Source organism: Leptonychotes weddellii, chromosome 7 (assembly GCF_054177405.1).
Source record: "Leptonychotes weddellii isolate Sample4059 chromosome 7, ASM5417740v2, whole genome shotgun sequence".
NCBI lineage: Eukaryota > Metazoa > Chordata > Mammalia > Carnivora > Phocidae > Leptonychotes > Leptonychotes weddellii.
Genome location: NC_138375.1, coordinates 1,062,212 through 1,083,289, shown reverse-complemented (window position 1 = coordinate 1,083,289; position 21,078 = coordinate 1,062,212). Strand labels below are relative to the sequence as shown.

Below are 21,078 nucleotides of genomic sequence, written 5' to 3'. Positions count from 1 at the left end.
CTGGAACGCCGCCCCGGAGTCGGGTTCGAACTGGCGGGAGGCGGTGCGGCTAAACAGCTGAACAATAGTCGGAGCCGCGCGCCGGCCTGCGAAGCTGCCTTCCTCCACCTGGAGCGGAGCGCGGAGGCCCGGGCGGCGGCCGCCTGCGCCAGCGCCGGGCTAATTTTAACTGTTGATTACATCTTCAGTGAAGACTCAGTCGTGTGTCCCTTCACATGTCTCATTTGTAATTGAGACTAATGATTACAGTGGGGCGGGAAGGAGCAGGTGCTCATTAATTAATTTCTAATTAAAAGTGCTTCCCGCCCTCGGTGACTAAGGAGAAACAGCATTCGTCGGGGCGATATTGACTCCACGGATGAAATTCATTTATTAGAGCCTGTTGGCCCCTTCGCCCCGCGTGGCGCCCCCGGCCCGTCCCCGCCCCGCCGCCCGGCCGCCGCGAGTGCCCCGCACGTCTACGGCCGGGCCGAGCTGCGCGGCGTGGGCTGACGTCAGCACCTCCGCAGCTTAAAGCCAAGCACATCTGACTTGACGGGTTCGCGCAACTCGGTTTTTTTTTTCTTTTTTGCAAAATATGTATTTGTGTCGCCGCTGCGAGGCCGGTTGGTCCCAGAAGCCCCTCGAGGCTCGGGAATGTGAAGCTGGAAGGCTCGCGAGGCCGCTGCGTCTCACTTTCCTACCGGGTTAGAAAAGTTTGCGGGGCGTGTGGATGAATTAATCCGCTCTTCTGCTTCGCCCTCCCAGTGCCTAGGAGCCGGCGGCCCCGGAGCAGTGGCCGCACCACGCCGGCCTCCGCGCGCAGGACCCCACCGGCCCCGCCCACCGGCCCCAGGCGGTGCCCGCCATGTCCTACCCGCAGTTTGGATACCCTTATTCCTCCGCACCCCAGGTAAGGGGGCCTCATGAGGGCGCCGGGAACGCGGCCCGACACACCGGCGGGCGGGCTGTCCAGCGACTCGGTGTCGCTTCCCAGAGAGCAGGGCCTGTGCCGCGCGCTCCTTGCATCCAGCCCTGCGGAGAGCAGGGGCGCTGAGAGAATCTGCCGTGCGGGGGAGGCCTCCATTTCTCCCACTTTGCTTGACCCCCACCACACCACACCCCGGCCTCTGAGGCTTCGCCCCAGAGGGGCCCGGGGACCCTGGATAGACCTGGCACAAGAGGGCGTGCGCGGTCTTGGAACCCCCCCCACACACACACACACAGACACCCCAGGGAGGGTGTGAAAACTCCAGGGCCTGATGGGCTGGACCCCAAGTGGCTGGAGGAGGCCTGGCCCATCAGACTCGCAGCAGGGAGGAATGCGTGGCCCTGTGTGGATGGCCATACGCCTGAGGCCACAGGCACGCACTCCTGGGCGAAGGTCAGGCAGGTGGAGGCCTAGAGCCCCAGCCTGGCGCCCAGCTTGGGGCCTTTCCTCGCGGCCCCTCTCTCCTCCAGTTCCTGATGACCACCAACTCCCTGAGCACATGCTGTGAGTCCGGTGGCCGCTCGCTGGCAGACTCCGGGCCCGCCGCCTCGGCCCAGGCGCCTGTCTACTGCCCGGTCTATGAGAGCCGGCTGCTGGCCACCGCGCGCCACGAACTCAACTCGGCCGCTGCGCTTGGCGTCTACGGGGGTCCCTATGGTGGCTCGCAGGGCTATGGCAACTACGTGACCTATGGCTCTGAGGCGTCCGCCTTCTACTCGCTGGTAAGGGGAGGGAATTATCTGAAACCTTACCCCGCCACGCCACGCCCCTACCCCCTCGAATTGCCAAGCCTCCTCCCTGAACTCTGGAGTCAGGGGCGCCAGTGCCCTGGACCCCAGATTGGTCGGGGTGGGAGAAGCACACCTTCGCTGCTTTTTCAACTTTGCGCCTTCTAGCCCAGTTCCTCAGCACACCTCCAGCCCCCAGGGGTGGGGGAACCTGGCAGTTCTGACCACATAACCGGTCCAGTACCCACCCCTTCTCCCCATCTCCCATGTTTTCCCCCACTGAGCTCCCCTCCCCTCACTCCTCCCGGTCTCCGGTCTCCCTCTTCCTCTCCTCCCAACCCGCCACCACTTGGCCCTCTCCTGGCCTCTCCCTCCCTTGCCCCCTCCATGCCCACTCTCTTGCTCCACCCCCATTTTTCTCCTCCCTTCCTCCCTGTGGTCCTTGTCTTGTGTCCTGCTCACCCTCCTCTCCTCTGCTGTCTCCCAGCCCCCCACCCCTCTTCTCTGCCCCTTTCTTCCTCCAATCTCAATTCTCCTCTCTCCTACTCCCCAACCCCCCCCCAGTTCTGCTCATTCTCCCTCCCCGTCTGGAGGTTCCTTTGCTCCCTGGGCCCCAGAGAGTCTGGGGGCGTGATGGCTGATGAGGCTGCCCAAGGGTCTGTGCAAAGCGTGCAGGAGCCTAGGTGCATGGGGGGCGGGGTGGAGTTGGGTCGCCGCCCGCCCGGAAGCTGCGACCGCCAGGCTCCTGGGATCCTACAGAATGGCTTCGACTCCAAGGACGGGCCTGGATCTGCGCATGCGGGTCTCACGCCTGCAGCGGCTGCTGCCTACTACCCCTATGAGCCGGCGCTGGGCCAGTACCCCTACGACAGGTGAGGGACAGAACCCCACCTCCACCACCCCTGCAAGGGCCCCTGCACTCTATTCAGCCATCAAACTCCCCACCACCACCAACCCCATGCCCCCCTGTGAAAGGTTGGGAGACAGGAGGAGGGGCATTCTTTGGGTCAGGCTCCCACTGACCTTGGGTTATTCCCAACCCCACCTCCTAGGGAAGCCATGCCCCACTGGGGTAAAATGTGTCCCAGCCTCCCCTCCCCTGCTCCCCACGCCGTCTGGACTCCCAAAGCCCTTGCTGCAACGTGGTTTTCCCGGCAGCCAAGTCTTGTTGCCCAGGCTTCAGACACCTGCCCCGCCCATGTGGTGTGGGACCTGTCCACCTTCCCCTATGGTGGGAACTGGAAGGCGGAGTCCAGTGGGACCCATTCAAAGACAGCACGCCCCATCCTGGCAAGAGGAGGGTAACAATTATAAACTTAACTGCAGGAAGTCCACAGTAGGCAGTCTGGGCACTTTCTCCCTATGGAAACTAATGGCCATTTTTGCCCATGGGTGTTATACAGTTGGGTTCACACTTCTGTGATGTGTTTTCCCGGTTTGGGGATCTAAAGGGTAGGAGAGAGGCCCCGTAAAGGAACTCAAAGAATAGATGTCTAGGTAGAGTGGCCGAGACCTGGCCAGGCCTTGAGCACTCCACCCCAACCACTCTGGCTGGGAAGGAACTCAGGCTCCCTGTAAGTTTAATCAGATAGAAACATCTTCACTCTCAGGCCACAAAAGGCAGTGCCCATAGGCAGTGGCAAGGGGTAGGGGCCTGGGTCCCACCAGGGTCCTACCACCATAAACACACCCTCACGATGGGGACTGAAAGCCTGCATGGGCCTCGTTCCGGCCGCCGGCGCCGCAAGGGTCTCGGCCGGCACCCCATTGCCCAGCCTGTCTCCAGGTACGGGACCATGGACAGCGGCACGCGGCGGAAGAACGCCACGCGCGAGACCACCAGCACGCTCAAGGCCTGGCTGCAGGAGCACCGCAAGAACCCCTACCCCACCAAGGGCGAGAAGATCATGCTGGCCATCATCACCAAGATGACCCTCACGCAGGTCTCCACCTGGTTCGCCAACGCGCGCCGGCGCCTCAAGAAGGAGAACAAGATGACGTGGCCGCCAAGGAACAAATGCGCAGACGAGAAGCGACCCTTCCCAGAGGGCGAGGAGGAAGAAGGGGGTGAAGAGGAAGCCAGGGAGGAGCCCCTCAAGAGCACCAAGAATGAAGGTGCGTGGGAGGCTGGCCATGCTGGCGCTGGGGCACTGAGGTCAGGGACTCCCTGTGCCTTCTTTTGGGGTTCTAGGACCTCTAAAGACATTGAACCTGGGGTAGTAAAAGCAAACTTCAAGGGCGTGGGCAGCAAATGAATGTTGAGCCCAGGGGGCCTGCAGTACTAACTGGGAACAGGCTTGAGGAAACCCAAAACATCATTTAAAACATTAGACACACCCACCCTACCGTTGCCCCTGTTGGTCTGAGGAGGAAATCGCTAGCCCTCTTTGTTGCCACCTGGGGGGTGGGGTAGGGAACATCTGGAGCAGGTGCGAGGGACAAAGAAAGGCTGTGGGTGCTTTTCCTAGCTCCAGGGTCAGGCCATGGGCACAGAGCTAGGAAGGAAGAGCGGGGTTGTGATTCGCTCCCGCCTCTCTTCCTGCACTGGCCCCTCTTTCTGTCCTGCGCAGAGTCGGTGGGCAAAGAGGAAAAGGATCTAGAGCTCACTGACTTGGAGGACTTTGACCCGCTGGAGGCGGAGCCCCCTGAGTGTGAGCTGAAACCGCGCTTCCAGCCCCTGGATGGCGGTCTGGAGCGCATCCCTGCTGCGCCTGATGGTCCAAGCGCCCTGGGAAAGGAGGCCACGGGCACCCTCCGGATGCCCCTGGCCGCCGGTGGCGGGGCCGCCCTGGACCAGGACTTGGAGAGGGCCAGGAGCTGCCTCCGGAGCACAGCGGCCGGGCCCGAGCAGCAGCCTGGTGCGGGGGCCGGCTCACAGGCTTGCGAGGCCAAGCTGGGCTTTGCGCCGGCTGGGGCACCGGCGGGCCTCGAGGCCAAGCCACGCATCTGGTCCCTGGCTCACACGGCGACCGCTGCCACCGCCCTGAGCCAGACTGAGTTTCCGTCATGCATGCTCAAGCGTCAAGGCCCCGCTGCCCCTGCGGCCACTTCCTTGGCGCCTGCCTCGTCCTCGCCTGCGGCCCCGGCCCCCACTGGTGCCCTGGACAGGCACCAGGACTCCCCGGTAACCAGTCTCAGAAACTGGGTGGATGGGGTCTTTCACGACCCCATCCTCAGGCACAGCACTTTGAACCAGGCCTGGGCCACCGCCAAGGGCTCCCTCCTGGACCCAGGGCCGCTGGGACGCTCGCTGGGGGCAGGCGCCAACGTGCTGACCACGCCCCTGGCGCGCGCTTTCCCGGCCGCCGCACCCCATGACGCCCCCGCCTCGGGAGCAGCCAAGGAGCTGCTGGCCATCCCGAAGGCCGGCGGCAAGCCCTTCTGCGCCTAAGTGGCCCCGCCCCCTGAGCAGAGGAGGGGCCGAGGCTCAGGCTCAGGCTGCAGGCCCGTAGGTCGCAGACTCTTTTTCTACCAAGTTTCCAAAGCAGGACAAGACCATGGCGAAGTTCAGGCAGCCAACCCACCGTGGAGGGAGGAGCTGAACTCGGCCGCTCCAGGCCACAGACCAGCGCCCCGGAGCCGCCTTGCCAGGTCCACCGACCCCACCTGGACATGCACTAGTTCAGGCCACTCCCAAACTCCGGGACCCATCGGGTAGGGCTGCTCTCTGAGCAGAAGGGAGCCACCCTGAAGCATAAAAGTTTACGTCCGAAAGTTTACATGGAGAAGACATTTCCGTTCTGAGGCTTTGTTTGCTTGGCTGTTTCCTTTCGGGTTCAAGGCGCGCCGGTGTTCCTCCTGAAGACTCCTCAGCCCGTGGACCTGATCGCATCCTCCGCACATTGGCCAACAGCACTCCACCTCGTTCACACTATTGCACACTCTTAACTCGATAAAATTATGTTTTTTTAAATGTATGTTCACACCAATAATTGCCTGCTTCAGAGGCTAATATAACAAAACCAATAAACCGAGTGATGGTGTTTGCATTGCAAAATGAACACGTTTCAAACCCGGGGGTTAGAGCTCTTGCCAGAGGATGAGTGGAAGAGGGGTCCTCGGCCCAGAGTCCTCAGGGAAGTTGTTGGCAGAGCGCCAGACGTTATGGAAAGCCAGTTCTTTGAAGGAAGAGTTACAGTATCCTTCCAGGATTGCTGGACTCTGTAATGAAACTGGATGAGAAGGCCAGGACTTTTAAACTCTCCCCAGTATACCAGACTCCAGAATTTTGAGAAAATAGGAGTTCCTCTCGCTAGATTAGAATACCTTCTAAACTTTCTGGAACTGTGTCCTGGGGAGAGCGGGGGAGGGAGGCCATCCCTGCCCTGAGGGCCTCCTGCTGGGGACTGCTTTCAGACCGTCCTTTTTGATGCTGAGGCGGCCTTCCTCAGCCCTTCCCAGCTCCTAACCCCGCCTCCCCTCCCTCCAGGGACCTGCCGCCTCACCTCGAGCGTCGGCGCTCGGAAAACCCTGGGCCACGCCTCCGTGGGGAGGGGGGGAGGGGGGAAGGGGGGAAGGGGGGAAGGGGGGAAGGGGGAGGGGCGGAGGGGGGGAAAAGCGCTTAGTAGGCTGCAGGGAGGAGGCGGGGCTGCGAGTCAAGGCCACGGCGCGGGGACCGGTGGCCGCGGGTTGCCCCGCCTCGCCTGGGTTCCTGCGCTTTGTAGACCCCTGGGTTCGCTCTCAAACACGGGTGCCCCAACCCCACCCCCTCGGAGCCAAGCCCACGGGCGGCCCACACCCCTGAACTGAAGGGAAGTCGCCGTTCCCCGGCTTCCGTCGACTCTGCGCCCCGCCCACCCCGCCCCCGCGGGCGCCTGGCCCCCTGTAAGGGCCCCTGGCGGGCTTCGGGCGGGCGCTGCGCGCTCCGGACTCCAGGCGCGCCCTCGCCGGCCAGCGCTCGGCTTAAGGCCCCCCTGGGCCTCCTTAAAGCCCCAGGTGTCTCGAGGAAGGACAGACGGCCAAGTCAGAGGACCTGCAAGGGGGCAGGGTCGAGGAGAGCGGGCCGGCGGGCAGCCTTGGAGGGACACGCGAGGCGGGATCTTTTCCTGCGCGGGTTGGGACTGGCCTGGGGCCCTGTGGGGTCCCGGGCCCCGGGGAGAGGCTCCGGGCAGGCCGGGAGCGCCGGCAGCGGGCTTGACCGGCCGGGGTGGGGGGCGGCGGCGTTGGGGCGAGTTGGTACCGAGAAAGGGAAAGCGCGGGCCGCCAGAAGCCGGTCTCAGGTCTGTGCCGGGCACCCGTGAGTGGTGGGCCCCCGAGTCAGAGAGCCGGGACCCCGAACCCCAGCCCTGGAGTGAAGGGGGCATTCCCGGACCCCGAGTGGCAGAGCCGGCGCCCAGCCCGAGGCCTGTCGGGGCCGCTCGGTAATTGGATTGTATCCGCCCGCGCGCTGTCACCGTATTGACTTTCGCTCTCTTGGATGATATTATCGAGATTCGGAGGCTCGCCGCTGATGCGCCTGTCAGAAGGGCTGCGGCGGGAGCCCCCGGCCTGGCGAGCGAGCATCAGCCAAGATAATTTGAAGTGAAATTTTCATTTTGACAGTAAACCCCTCAATTTCTAAAGGCTCCGCGCTCTGAGAGCTCGCTGGCAGGGGGAGGCTTTGCAGAAAGCCCACGTCTTAGACTGAAAAGGGCAAAAGAACTCGAATTAGTTGTAATAGATAAAAGGGCAAAAATAAAGAGTCAAGGGTACTTGACAGTAATAGCGAAAGTGGAGTCTCGCGGGAGACGCGTTGCGGCCGCGGCTGGGGCGCCAGGAATTTTAATGCGGCCGAGGGCGGCCGCCCGGGCGCCCCCACCCCAACCCAAGACAAAGCCAGACATTTTCAGCAGAAATCAGGCTTCTCTGACGCAGGCAGCGCTGCGGGGCCGAACGGTGCTGTGGGGACCCGGGCCTGGGCCCCTGGGCTGCTGGTGGCAGGAGCGTGCGGGGATCCCGCCGAATCCGGACCCGCGCAGCTGCCCAGGCCTTTTGCCCTGGGGACCTCACACTGTGGGCAGGGCCTGTGACCGCAGACCCGGGTCAGAGCCCCACATTGCGGGAGCCCTCCGACCTCAGGGGCACTGACCAGAAGAGATTTGTTGGAATAATCTGCAAAATTGTGTGAAATAAAGACATCAGGTGGGCTGGGGGGGATTCAGCCATATATCAGGGGCTGTCACCTCCTCCTCCTCCTTGCCTTTGGGGGGTAAACCCTGGAAGCTCCGTGTGGGCACCCTTACCCACCCTCTGGCTTGTGTGCCCTGGGGTGGGGGTCAGGAGGGCGCCTGCATGGAGTGGGCTGGGCCCGGACCTGGATTTAAGAGCCGGTGCCTGGGGGGAAAGGTCGTGTGGTCAGGGGCAGGGGCCCCCTCCCTCCCTGGGAGGCTGTCAGGGAGGGAGCTGGAGGCTCAGAGCAGCGCTGGGGACCAGGCTCTCAGCCATTCAGGCGTGGCCAATTCAAACACGCCAAGGAAGGGATGCTAAATTAACGGCGCTCTTTACATAGAGCCCAAATAAAACTGTAATCAGCGGCGCGTTACTTTTCATTAAGCGAGTCTGACAGCAACATATCCAGACCCGACAGGGGAACAGGCACGGGAAATATACGCGCTCCGGGCCCGGCCCAGTCTAAGATAATTCCTTAAGCTCCATTAACAACTCTTAGCCGCGGGAAATGGGCTCCCGGAAAACGTCTCCAAATCTAAAAGCTTTATCGACCCTCCATTCACCGCTGATCCCTCCATTTCTTTGTTTTTTTCTTCCTTTCCTTCCTCCTTTTTTTTTAAACTTAAGGGAGAGACATCCAGCAAGGTAATAGAGTTTGACACGACACCTTCTTAACTAGAAAGAGAGACAGGGAAGCCAGCCCTTAAATGATATTTAAAAGACAACCAATTAAGATTTAAAGTGGTGGTCTCCTGAGATTATGCATGCGGTTTATGCCACCCGCCTTTCCCTGGGCAGGCCTTCCTGCCCGGCTGCAGACAGCCAGTCTCCGGCTCGCCTCTCCCCCTCACCCTCCTCTCTCTCTCTCTTCCCCCCAACATAGAACAAGAGAGGAAGGAGAAGCGAGATCTTTCAATGCTCCAGTCCTTTCTGGTGGAAGGATGCTTGAGGTCTCCTGTCTCCTAAGACAGACAATAGGGGATTAAGGGAAACTGAGCCTGGTTCCTCCTGCAGACAGGTAGCTGGCCCCGTGGTGTTCCTGGCGTCTGGGTGCCCAGATGCGGCCCCTCTAGTGGGGTGTGGGTGCCCAGGCTGCAGGCCTGTGAGGTCCGCCTGGCTCCCCGCTCCTGTGAAGGGCCAGCCCCCTGTGAAGGGCCCGCCTCCCGTGAAGGGCTGGCCCAGGCTGGGGCGGGGAGTCGGGGTGGCAGTTGGTATCAGAAGAGCCTCTGTGGACCGCCTCCTTGGAGCTGGTACACTCAGGGCAGTGTCCCCACCCCTCCGCGCTCTTGCCCAGCTCTGCTGTCCTGCGTGCCAGGCTGTCTGGACGACGCCGTCTTAGTGTGTATCCATGAAAGCCTGGCGTCTGGGGTCAGCTGCTGTCCCCTCCCTCACGGTGACGGTGACGCTGGCCTGAGCATCTGTTCCATTGGTGCCACTAAGGGGAGGAAGCTGGGAAGCCCTGTAGGCAGATGACGTCGTGGGAAGGCAGTGAAGCCCAGGGAAGGAAACACAGGGCCTTTCCATCTGGCCCTGTCTCGGGCCATGAAGGAAGAGAAGGCAGGAGGAAGGGGAGGAAGGGGAGAAGGGAGAGAAGTGGGCAGGAGGAGGGGAGCAGAAAGGGGGAGGGAGGACTATCTTCCAGCATGTGTGGTATCAGCTTCATGAAGAAATAATTGTGAAAAAATTGCATTTTCCCGGGGCGCCTGGGTGGCTCAGTCATTAAGCGACTGCCTTCTGCCCAGGTCATGATCCCAGGGTCCTGGGATCAAGCCCCGCATCAGGCTCCATGCTCCACAGGAAGCCTGCTTCTCCCTCTCCCACTCCCCCTGCTTATGTTCCCTCTCTCGCTGTCTCTCTCTCTGTCAAATAAATAAATAAATCTTTAAAAAAATATATTTAAAAAATTGCCTTTTCCCTAGAGGACTCTGGCTCTGGGATGAACACTTTATCTGAAGTCCCCGGACCAGACAAGCCCCTGCACGTGCACCTGAGTGAGCCCTAAGCCGGCGGTGCCCCCACGTTGCTGTTGGGGAAGGATGGGTGGGCACCTCGAAGTTCCTTTGGCATCAGCCAAGCCCACTCTGGACTTTAAGAGGCAGGGCTCCCTCACCAGCCAGGGAGCAGGGAAGACCCCGGCTGTTACTTCTAAAGAGGTCTCAACACCAAGGGTGGAATTCAGAAGCCAGAAGCTCCACCCAGTAAGAGCCCTGATGTCTTGAGCCAAACCCAAGATGCAAGAAGGTGCCAAAAAACCCGAAGCGGGAATTAGACCAGGAGGGGTTTTTCAAGCTTTGCATGACCCCTGGCCCAAGTGGGGTGGCCAATGCCACTGTTCCCAGCATCCCATGGTAATTCTGGTTTGTTACAGTGATGTGGTCATTCCAGGGATGGGGCTCCCAGAAGAAGAGCTGAGTTCCTGCAGGGTCATCTGTTTCCACTACTGGACTGGGCAGGAGCCTGGACTGAGCAGAGCTGCCCTGTGGTCGCAGGGAGATAATATTGATAGTGGTCTTACTAAGAGAGGTGCATGAAGGAGGGGGTGGGCCAGCCCAGTAGTCCAAGCGCTGCATTATTTTAAATGCATAATCTGTACGTTCTTCGTATGAAGCCAGTGACAGGACCTGACGGACTCACGTGCACAGTATTTGTGTGAACCCCATTTCCACTGGCCCAGGGCTTACAGACACACAGCAGGCGGGGCCGGGAGAGGCCAGGAGAGCGGGGATGGGGGGTGGGGGAGGCATGCCAGGCCCCAGAAGCTGCTCCAGCAGATGAGGCATATGATGCCCGTCTTTGCCCCTGTCCTGCTAAAGTGATGCCCCCTGGCCATGGTGAGCAGGGAACCTCCAGCTGTCCTGGGCTCCGGGCTTCATGAGCACCCACGATGTTGACAGAGCAAGAGGAGGGCGGGCATTCACGGTGGACGGAAGGGCCCATCCAGAGGCCAGGGCACCAGAAGGGACAGTGCTCCTTTTAACCTGGGGGAGGGGGGAGGGAGGGAGATGCAGGGACAGACACTTCAGTGCGGTTGGTTGTGAAGCCAGACTGGGGAAGCCTGGGTGGGGCAACAGGCAGGGCTAGTTTCAGGCCCCTTGCTGCCCCCTCTCCCCGGGCAGGAAGTCCCAAAGTCCCCAGAGCAGGCCTAGGACACAATGGCTGGGATAGGCAGGTGGGGGCTGCCCATGCGCATTTGTCGGGTTCCCGGACATGGGGAGGCCAGGGATTGAAGGAAAATATCCAATAATCCACCAGAATACAGGCAGCTGGAGGGACAACCCCAGCAGCCCAAGAGGAAGGTGGTTTGCCCAGGATGCTTTCACATCTGTTAGTGACCTGTCTGGATGCAGCAGGGAGGATCCTTGTGTCAGGAAGACTCAGAGAGAAGCTAACAAAATGAGGGGCATTTCTGGGAATAGAAATACAGGGAACCAGTGGGTGCCACAGGCTAGACCTCACTCTGCCCTGATTCAGCAGCAGAGAGCAGCCCACCCCCGGCCTTTCTGCACACAGCACAGCCTGGTGACAGCCACCGTGCTGGGCACGGCCTCCTGCCCCTCACGGGCATCCTGACCTCGCCGAGGGCACCTGCCCTGAGGGACCTGCAGGCTCAGAGCTTCTCTGGGGATTGCCTATGGCGGAAGGACTTGGCGTGGGGGTCAGGTGCCTTATGCCCAGCCGGTTTCAGCTATGGCTGCCCCCAGTGCAGGGCAGGGTGGGGAGAAGTGAAGCCGGTGGGGGTGCGGGGGAGAGGGAAGGTCCCGGTGGCTTTGGCTGAGGAGCTGATGCTGAACCCAGCAAGCCCGCCTACCGCTAAAGAGAGGGGTGCCGAAGGAGAGACCTCGTGGACGTGGGGTCCGGGCCAGGAGCCTGAGCATTGCCCCAGGAGGGTCTCAGCCTCTAAGCAGCTGGGCGAGGAGAGAAGAGGAGGCAGCAGAGCTGGGCCCCGTGTCCCGGGACAGAGGGTGCGGACACCGGGCCTGTCCCTGAGGAGCTGCGGGCCCGGGGCTTGGAGCCGTCCTCCTGCACAGGCAGGGATGGACCTGCCCGGACGAGCCTCCCTGTGCAGCAGACAGCAATGTGCGGGGTGTGCAGCCCCCCGCGGTCACGGGACCTCCACCCCAACGCTCCAGGCCGAGCCCGAAGTGCAACCCCTCGGACCCCGACCTCAAATCGGAGAGTCTGTCTGCTGCCGGAGGCCCTGCTCTGTCCCACCCTGCGCCTCGGAGACCGACCGGGCAGGGAGCAGGGCCTGTCCCTTCACACAAGTGACTCCGATTCACAATCAGTCAGCAAATGGGACCTTAATTAATGAATTGGATGATAGAGACTCTGTTTTCATGGAACATTAGCCCAAGTTCAAGATAATCAGCCCGAACATGAACTCCAGCTCTGCAGCAGACCTGCCTGGGGCAAGAGCATAATTTATGTCAGGCAAGTAGGTGGGCCTGCCGCTTCCGGTGCCGGCCACAGGAATGCCCCGGCACTGGGGTCAGACCCTTTTGTGGAGGGCGCACACACACATGTTGTCATCGGCATCTCCCAGGGTCATCGGAGTGCGCGGGCTCCCCTCTGCTTCTGTTGGGCAGTGGGGGTCTAGCAGACACTCCCATCTGTCCAGGAGGATGGGATGGGGCCTTTCTGTGGTGGCCCCATCTTTGGGACCGTGCGGCCCGGAAGGGGTGTGGGACACCCAGGCCTGGGGGAGAACATCAAAATTTGGGGGCCACACCTAGCCCTTCCCACCTGGTCCTTGTGCAGTGAAAATCGGTCCATGTGAGTGGTTAGATGTGGGACCACTGTGGGCTGCTACGGGGGGTGGGGCGGGCAGCCCCCGGGGGACTGCTCCAGGTGCAGATTCGGGGGCCTGGCCAAGGACCGTGTGCACCAGCTCAGCGGGCTGGACAGACGGGGTCCGCGTTTGCAGCAGTTTAGGAGGAGAGGAGTTGCAGGTGCATGCGCTCTGGGCCCCTCGTGCAGGGACACTGCTGAAGGGCCTGCAGGATCGGGAAACCCCAGACAGATCTCGCTTCTACCTCGGGTGCTGCAGGGGTGAGGCACACAAGGAGGAGAGGTGGCTCCCCCTCCGCGTCTTCAGAAACACACCAGCCTAGAATGTCCTGCTGCAAGAGAACACAGCAGGGAGGCCAAGGCGCCGGGACCGCGCTCGTGGGCCCCCGTCCCGGCGGGGCCGCAGGTGTGAGCCACACTCCGAAGCAGGGCGCACCCCGGTCCAGGCTGGAAGGGGACCCACAGCCCTCCTGGGGTGAAGTGGCAGCGGCGCCCGCGCTCAGGCAGGCCTGCCGCCCCAGCCCCAGGACCGCAGCTTCCCTGAGCCTGGTTGGTTCATGCTTATCTTGATTTCATCCCTAAAAGGCTGCTTCCCCCACAGCTGCCAGCTGAGCGGCTGACGGGGGCCGATTATCCATGCCTCCACGACTCCTCATCTATTTCCGCAGCCGCCGTGGCTGGCGTGGGGACAGTGGGTCCTGTCCCGTAAGGACACGAACCACGTTGTCATTTTATGCTTGTTCTCATGCTTCTGGAAATCAGAGACCATTCTTTTTATTCCTCCAGCTTAAGTACAACATAAATGATTATCTCGCACACTCAACTTCTTCCCTCACTAACGTCACGCCCCTCATCGAGTATCTGGCAGGAACGTGCCCACTCACGGACATGAGCATCCGTGGAGCGGGGGGGCCGGGCCGGGCATCTTCTGCCTCCTCCTCACGGGACAGTAAGTGCATTTGAAAATGCTGTCCTTGGAGGGAACATAGACGTGATGTGCTCCAAGCTGGAGTCCCCAGAAATCCCAGTCCCAGGCCACAGCGGGGAGGGCACAGTGGCCCACAGTCAGGATAGGACGCCATGGAAACAGGTGCATGCAGTCTGGGCTCAAAGCCTTGAGAGATTCGGGGCTGGTGACGACAATCGAACACCCACCGACCTCCCGGGGACCTGTGCAGGGGACAGCCAGACCGTGTGGGACATCAGGGGGTCATCATGCACTCAACAGCGTGGTCACCACTCTGAAGGCCCCGTCATAATCGCACCTGCACGCCGGCCACTTCAGTGTGCTGACTGACTGGTCTTGGTCATAGAGGGGAAAGTGGTCACCACTCCACACGACGGGGCAGGGAAGAGAATGCCTGGGATCCCAGAAGGTTCTCCGGCTCTTCAGACCCTCCCTCCTGAGGCTAAAGAAAAGTTGTAGTTATCCACACGGGGGAGAGGGGGTTTTATTTGGAGACAGGGTCTTTAAAGAGGTAATCAGCTTAAAATGAGGTCACTAGTGTGGGCCCCAGACCCATCTGACCGGTGTCAGGATGCAGACGCACAGGAGGGGAGGCGGCCACCCATAGGCCAAGGAGAAACCCGCCTGCCCACGCCGGGATTTCGGACTTCCCACCTTCGGGATGTGAGAAAGTGAATTTCCATTGCTGGAAGTCACCGGGTCTGTGGCACTTCGCTCCGGCAGCCCGAGGACACTGACCGGGGAGAAGCCAAGCGCCCCACACCGAGCACCAGCCGTGCCGAGGCCGACAGCCCGGTTCAAACCACCCGGCTGAAATGTGGCGCGCACTGACATTTCCTCTTAGGAAGAGGTGAGGCATTTTGAGGAGAGACATTTCCTTTCACAGCAGGAATGTGCGAGCCTTCCACTAGCACAGTCCCTGGAACTTTGCAAGTGCTCCCACTGGGACGTTCCGTTTGCACGCGCATCTGCTGATGCTTCTGGCTCAAGCAACACGCCCGAAGTACGGCGGGCAAGGACAGCGCGTTTTACGAGACATCGACAGGCTTTTTGTTTGAGCTTTGATGGTTGAACTCTCCGTTCAGACCTTGACGACCGTGAGACCGTGCTCTGCTCCCTTGGTGAAGCTGGTGCTCTGGTCTCATCCGTGGCACCGTGACGGGGTCCCTGGGGCCGCTCCACCACAGAGAGACCCACAGCACCCGCTTTCTTGGGGAAGGGGACCGCGCCAGAAGCCCCTGCACATGTCACCATCCAGGGCTCTTCTTGTTGCCAAGACTCGGGCATCGTCAAGCCCTGCTTCCTTGATTCTCCCGTCCGCTCGGACCGATCTGCAGATGCAGGGCTGGGGGCGGCATCCTCAAAGTCCACCGTGCCCGCCTGATTCCCATCTGTGCTGACATCCTTGTAAATGAAACAATAGGGAGACAACAGTGCGGGAGTCGGGGAGGAGCGTGCGTCCCGCTGAGAGCTGCCTTTATTGGTGGCACAGAACTGGTGATGACTGTCCGCTTCCCAGGTGCCCCGCTCAGGCCACTGCCTCCGCACCCTTTCCAGGCGTTCTGGACACCCGGGTCAGCGTCCTTCCAGGAGACTCTAAGGGGTGGGCCTGCCCTGGCAGAGCCCAGGCACAGAGTAATCCAGACGATTCCTGGACACTTGCCATCTGGATACCTGCAAGATTGCACACGGACCCCGAGCCCGTGACTGAGAGAGAAAGCAGGTGCTCGTGCGTCCCTCGGCTCGTCTTGCTGGCGACGGTCCTGCTAAGTGGCTCTGCCTCTCCAGGGACAGCTTCTCAGCAAACACACGAAGCGAGGGTCCTGCTCTGGGGGCCGGGCACACACCCATGACTCCTGGCTTCTCAGGAGCCCAGAGGGGCTGGCAAGCTACTGCATCTGGCGCCAAGATGCTGGGAAGATATGGGATGGTGAGGCCAGGGCATGAGCACTGGGCCCGGGGTGTCCAGCCACGGCGGCAGGAGGTGGCCCTGACCCATGGGCAGGAGACGAGCTGGCTGGGCAGCCCCTCGGTCAGGGCCAGCGGCCCCCACAGCTCTCTTCTGGGGCACCTCACCGTGTCGCTGAGCGAAGCCAGAGTCGGCGGCCAGAGAACACAGCGTGGCATCTCCCAGATCCGAGAAATCTCAGAAGGAGAGAAACAAAGGGTTCCACGTGGAAGAAGTGACTTTGGAAGAAAGCCCCCCAGGAACAGCTCCCAGTTAAAGGACCAGGGGGCAGTGCTGCTCTGCATGGGTTTCCGCAGGGAGAAGGGCCTTCCTTCCTTGGAGGCCAGTCCCGGGGCGAGACCCCTTCCAGGGCCGTCCAGGGCCCCTCCTAGGCTGTGCTCCCCTGGACCTCCAGGCTGAGCGCAGGGACGGTGCGTGGGGCCCCGTCCAGGGGGCGCTGGGCTCTCATCAGTGCAGCAGCCCCCCTTCCTCCCTTCACCCCGCACTGACAGCTCATCAGCTCCGCAAAGGACAGATGGCCCCGGGTCATCCTGCAAAAGTCAAATTGTCCTTTGACCTTGCCCACATGACCTCCCCATTACTCTTTTGTGTCGGGGAGAAAGAGCGCATAAATCGCCCGCCCCACCATTTCTCTGTGTTTCTCTCCGTTTCTAGCTGTGGGGGAAGCATCTACACAGCTTGGATTGTGACAAATGTCCAACAGTAAATGCACCCGAGCCCCGTGTCCTCGGGGCGACTGCAGTCCTTCCCTCCATGCAGATTGTTCTTCTGTTACTCTAGACACTTGGACAGAACATTCGGAAACCACCAAGGAGTTTAAGAAAAAATAAAAGTCATGCGTGATGACCTCACTCGGAGCATACATAATCCCGATGAACTTTTCCCAATTGTTTTCTGTATGCGCGTTTTTGCAATGACCGCTTGCGGGACGCTGACAAGGCTTTTCAAGAACACCGACTGCAGAAAAGCATCTGGCTATGGATGCGTTTCCAGGGCACAGCCCTCAAGACGCCAGTCAGAGGAGAGCTTTCCGGGGTCCGGGTACAGCTGGTGAAGCATTTCACGGAGGTGACGGTCACTGCTGGCCTCACCCCGCCGCTCCCAGCTAGGGGCAGGCCGAGCACCACGGGGTCTCACTCTGCGGGCCGTGCAGGGTGCTCTCCGGGCTGGGACCTGGCCGGCCCGGCAGGGGCTGCGGGGCACGGAGGCACCGTGGTGAGCGGGCTGCCAGAGCGGCAAAGGGAACCCGCTCGTCTGCCAACATTTAGCCTCCAGAGAGCACCTTCAAGCAGGTACCACGCCGCTGAAGCAGAGCCCCGAGGGGGCTTCCGAGGACCCACCACAGAGCCCACAGAGCCACCAGCAACCGCGTCCAGGGCCCAACCAGCAGCAACACCGTCTCGCCAGGCCTGGTCTGTCAGCGCACGGCACCTTCTCCCGCCTGTCCCCTCCAGTCTCCCTCTGGGACTCTCCCGCCTGCGGGGGCAGGAGCCCTTGCCTAACAGCTGCAGCGCCCCTCCCGGCCCCTGTCCTGGGGGCACCCCTCTCCCTGCCGCCCTTGTGAGTTCTCCTCTGGGTGCCTCCGCCAGACAGGAGGCGCCTCCAGGGCAGGTGCCCACTGTCCCTTCCCATCTGCACGGAGCGCACACGCCTGGCCGCTCAGGCGTTCGGGAAGGAGGCAAACCGCAGGAAGCAAGGGGCCTGTGTCTGGGCTGGGAGCTGACCTGGAACCGTACCTGGGCTGCCTTCTCCCACCCAGCAGGCTCTCCCAGGTGCACAATGGAGGCGCATACAGGGAGGAAGAGAGAGGAGACTGAGAGGTGATGGAGGGATGGAGGGAGGAGAGCCGGGCTGATCAGTGAGCGCGTGGTGGGAACGTGTTGTGGTGGGGGGGGGGGGGAAGGGCAGGGCCCATGCAGGAGCCCTGGAGGCCAGGAGAGGTGGTCACCCACAGCCCAGGAGGCACCCCCCACCCCTCACGCCCAGGCAGTCCAGGGAGACCGCCTTGACAGTCAGCTGGAGGGAGGGTCCTGCCTTTATGCAGAAGGACCAGCCTGCCATCCTGAGCCTTCCTGGCAGAGGCCTAGGGCCAACCCCCAGCGTCCCCGGCCCCTTTCCAGAGGAAATCACATGTCAAATAGATAAAACCTCAGAGCTGTGGGCCCCAGGGAGTCGGCACCTTCAGGGAACCCGGGGTTTGCAAGGGGCCCCCGACTCCTAGCCAGGGCGGATCTGAGGGCACAGAGAGCTCACCGGCCGGCTGCCTGTTGGCATAACCCCATACATAAACGGGAGTCCACGGGACAGGCCCCAGAGAGGGCTGGTCTGGGGTCTGCTACTCACATCTGCACGATCCTGGGCAGGGGAGAGCCAAGCCTGACCCAGAGGTGCTGGTTTCCTCAAGAAGTGATCCCAGGACAAGAAGGGAGGGAGAGCCAGTGCGGAAACTGGTCAGCCACGTGGCCACGCCCGGGTGCAAACTGGGTTTTTGATGCCCAGGGACCGAGAAGCCCTATGAGATGCATCTCAGGGAGAGCTACTGGGAGGAAGCGGGGAAGAGTCCATTCCTAAGGGGCTTGGCCAGGTGTCACCAACCGTGGAAGCAGCCGCGGGGCTGACCGCCCTCCGGGCCCCTCATTTTTCAGCCTGCTGGCTGGCTGCCCTCAGGCATCCATTCTGCTTGGGAATGGTTCTCGTCTGGGCAGAGCTGCCTCCCCAGGGGGATGCTCTCTTCCTGGATGTAGCCCACATCCCCAGTCTGCTCTGTGTGGAGGAACCTCCGTGCAGAAGGGCCACCCGACCTCCGAGCTCTGGGGTGGCAGGGGTGCCTCTGGGGGGAACCACACAGCCCTGCCTGTGCCCCTGCCGTCCCTCTCCCTTCCCTGCGGGCATGGAGCCTGGAAGCCAGCCTGTGACTGTTGGAGACTGGCGTGCAAGGACAGGCAGGAGGATGGGATTCTGACATCGGAGCCCTGCTGGCCATCCCTGGGCGGGGACCCTGGTGCCTGGTTGCAGGGAAGTCATCGAATGCTCCTGCTGACGAGCTCCCCGCAGAAGGAATGGGCGTGGACAAGCAGGCGGGGAGTACTGACTGTCCTGACCCAGGAGGACGGTGGCCGCTGCTAGATGCATGGGATGCTTTGGAAGCAGACAATGGGTGCTGATCTGTCTGGTGCGGCTGACGGCGCCCAGCCCGCTGAAAGCAGAGGCCAGAGCTGATCTGGCATCATCCTGATCCCATGACAAGGTGACCGTATGGGGTGGGGCAGCGGTCCAGGGCAAATTCGGCGTGATCTCCTGCACCCGCGGGAGACCGAGTGAGCACGGGGGCCCCGGTCGGTGTGGGGCGCCTGACAGGTCCAGTCAGGAAGCGCTGGCTTTCTGTCCACCTGCCCTAACTGTGACATGGGGACAGTCTGTAGGGGAAGCAGAGGTGGACGCTGGTTCCCTCTCAACACGATCCCCAGAAATCCCTCTATCCCAGGCGCCGGACTCTGCTCTCCCCGCCGCCCAGCCGAAGAGCAAATGCTGTTGGCCCCGCTCACCGTCTCGCAAGCACTGGTGGGCGATGTCTGAGCTTTGCTACGATTTCAGGCTGGGAGACCGAGGACACCGTGAGTCCTGCCTGTTGGAGTGCTCGGCCGGACAGACCAGGAGCTGGAGGCCAGGGGGCCCTGACGGGATGGACACATGCGCAGGACGGAAGCATCCTTGCTTCGTTTGGGGTTTTTTTAAGTAATCTAATATAGGTACATTGATGTAGACATAAACAAATATGTATTATTTAAAATTGCTAAGATTTCGTAACTGCAATATTTTATCTTTTTAACTGAAATACAGTTGACACTGTATAGACCATCCTACGTTAGTTTCAGGTATACAACACAGGGAGTCGACTTCTCTGTGCGACATGCCGAGCTCCCTGCACGTGTGAAACATATTATCTTTCTCTTTCCTCTGTCACCACATAACTGACTCACGCATGCCGGAAGCCTGCCCCTCCCACTATCCTCCCCTCTGGGGGCCACCAAGCTGTTCTCAGGGTTTATGGGTCTGTGTCTGCTTTTTGTGTGTTTATTCATGTTTTTTAGATTCCACATATGAGTGAGATCATAATGGTATCTGTCCTTCTCTGACTTACCTCATTCCGCATAAAACCCTCTAGTTCCATCCCCGTTGTTGCAAGTGGCTAGATTTCATTCTGTCCAATGGCTGAGTAATATTCCATTGTGTACATACCACATCTCCCTCATCCATCATCTGTCCGTGGACACCTGGGCTGCTTCCATAATTTCACTGTTGTTGAAAATGCTGCTGTAATCATCGGGGCACGTGTATCTTTTCCAGTTAGTTTCTATACTTTGGAGGGTAAATACCCAGTAGTATGATTCCTGGATCCTAGGGCAGCTCTATTTTTAACTTTCTGAAGAACCTGCGTACTGTTCTCCACGGTGGCTGCACCAGCTTGCATTCCCACGAACAGTGTGGGAAGGTTCCCCTTTCTCTGCATCCCCACCAACACCTGTCGTTTCCTGACTTGTTAATTTTAGCCATTCTGACTGGTGTGAGGTGGTATCTCACTGTGGTTCTGATCTGCATTTTCCTGATGATCAGTGATATTGAGCATCTTTTCATGTGTCTGTTGGTCATCTCTGTGTCTTCTTTGGATTAGGTCCTCTGCCGATATTTTAATTGGATTATTTATTTTTTTGGTGTATACGTTCTTTATATATTTTGGATATTGACCCTATATCACATATATGATTTGTAAATATCTTTTCCCATTCAGTAGGTTGCCCTGTCGCTTTGTTGATGGTTTTCTTTGCTGTGCAAAAACTTTCTATTTTGATGTAGCTTATTTTTGCTGTTGTTTCCCTGGGACAGATGCATCTTCATAAAGGCCAAGATGGTGGTTAGGTCTGCTCAGGGAAGGTTACGTTAGGTTCAGCCCAGAAAGATCAGGGCCACATGGGGCAGAGAGGGACAGGACTTTCCAGGTCCAGGTAGATTCACAGGAAGAATAAAACCAAGCCATCCTCCCAGGCCCCCAGAACAACACCCCGGTCAGGTCTGGGCAGCTCCAAGGCAGACTCTCAGAGACCTCCCAGGGCCATAGGACCTCTCCCCACAGGCTGTCCTCCTGGGGGATCTAGACCCTTCCCCTTCTTGGGGTCCTGGGCGCTGCTATCCCAAATCCCCCTGCAGTGGCATCCACAAGCCTGAGGATGAAGGTGTCCAGCCAGTGGGGAGAACCTGACCTAGGCTCTGAGCCACCGAGCCCACCGAGTTGGTGACCTCCTTGTCATCTGGCCATCGCTGGAGTCCTGGGCCCCCATCCCCCTGCCCTCGGGGCCCTTGTCCCCAGAGGCCTTTCCCACCCTGTCCCCGCCATGGCCCATGGCCACCTCCCTGGCCATCAAGCCCTGGACAGCACACCTCAAAATGTCCCTTTCGAGTTCTGCAGCCTGCGTGTCCCACCTGGCAACGCGCTCCTTCTCCAGTAAGAAGG

The 21,078-nt window shown here is 60.5% G+C and overlaps 1 protein-coding gene across 1 annotated transcript; it reads left to right on the top strand.

The window, feature by feature from the left end:
- The first annotated feature begins 847 nt into the window (after nt 1-847).
- IRX4 (iroquois homeobox 4) lies at nt 848-5,695 on the top strand. Its single transcript, XM_006746589.3, has 5 exons — nt 848-892; nt 1,441-1,692; nt 2,458-2,570; nt 3,485-3,813; nt 4,269-5,695. Exons 1-5 carry the CDS (start codon nt 848-850, stop codon nt 5,087-5,089), a joined length of 1,560 nt encoding a protein of 519 aa, XP_006746652.2. The 3' UTR covers nt 5,090-5,695.
- The last annotated feature ends 15,383 nt before the right edge of the window (nt 5,696-21,078 follow it).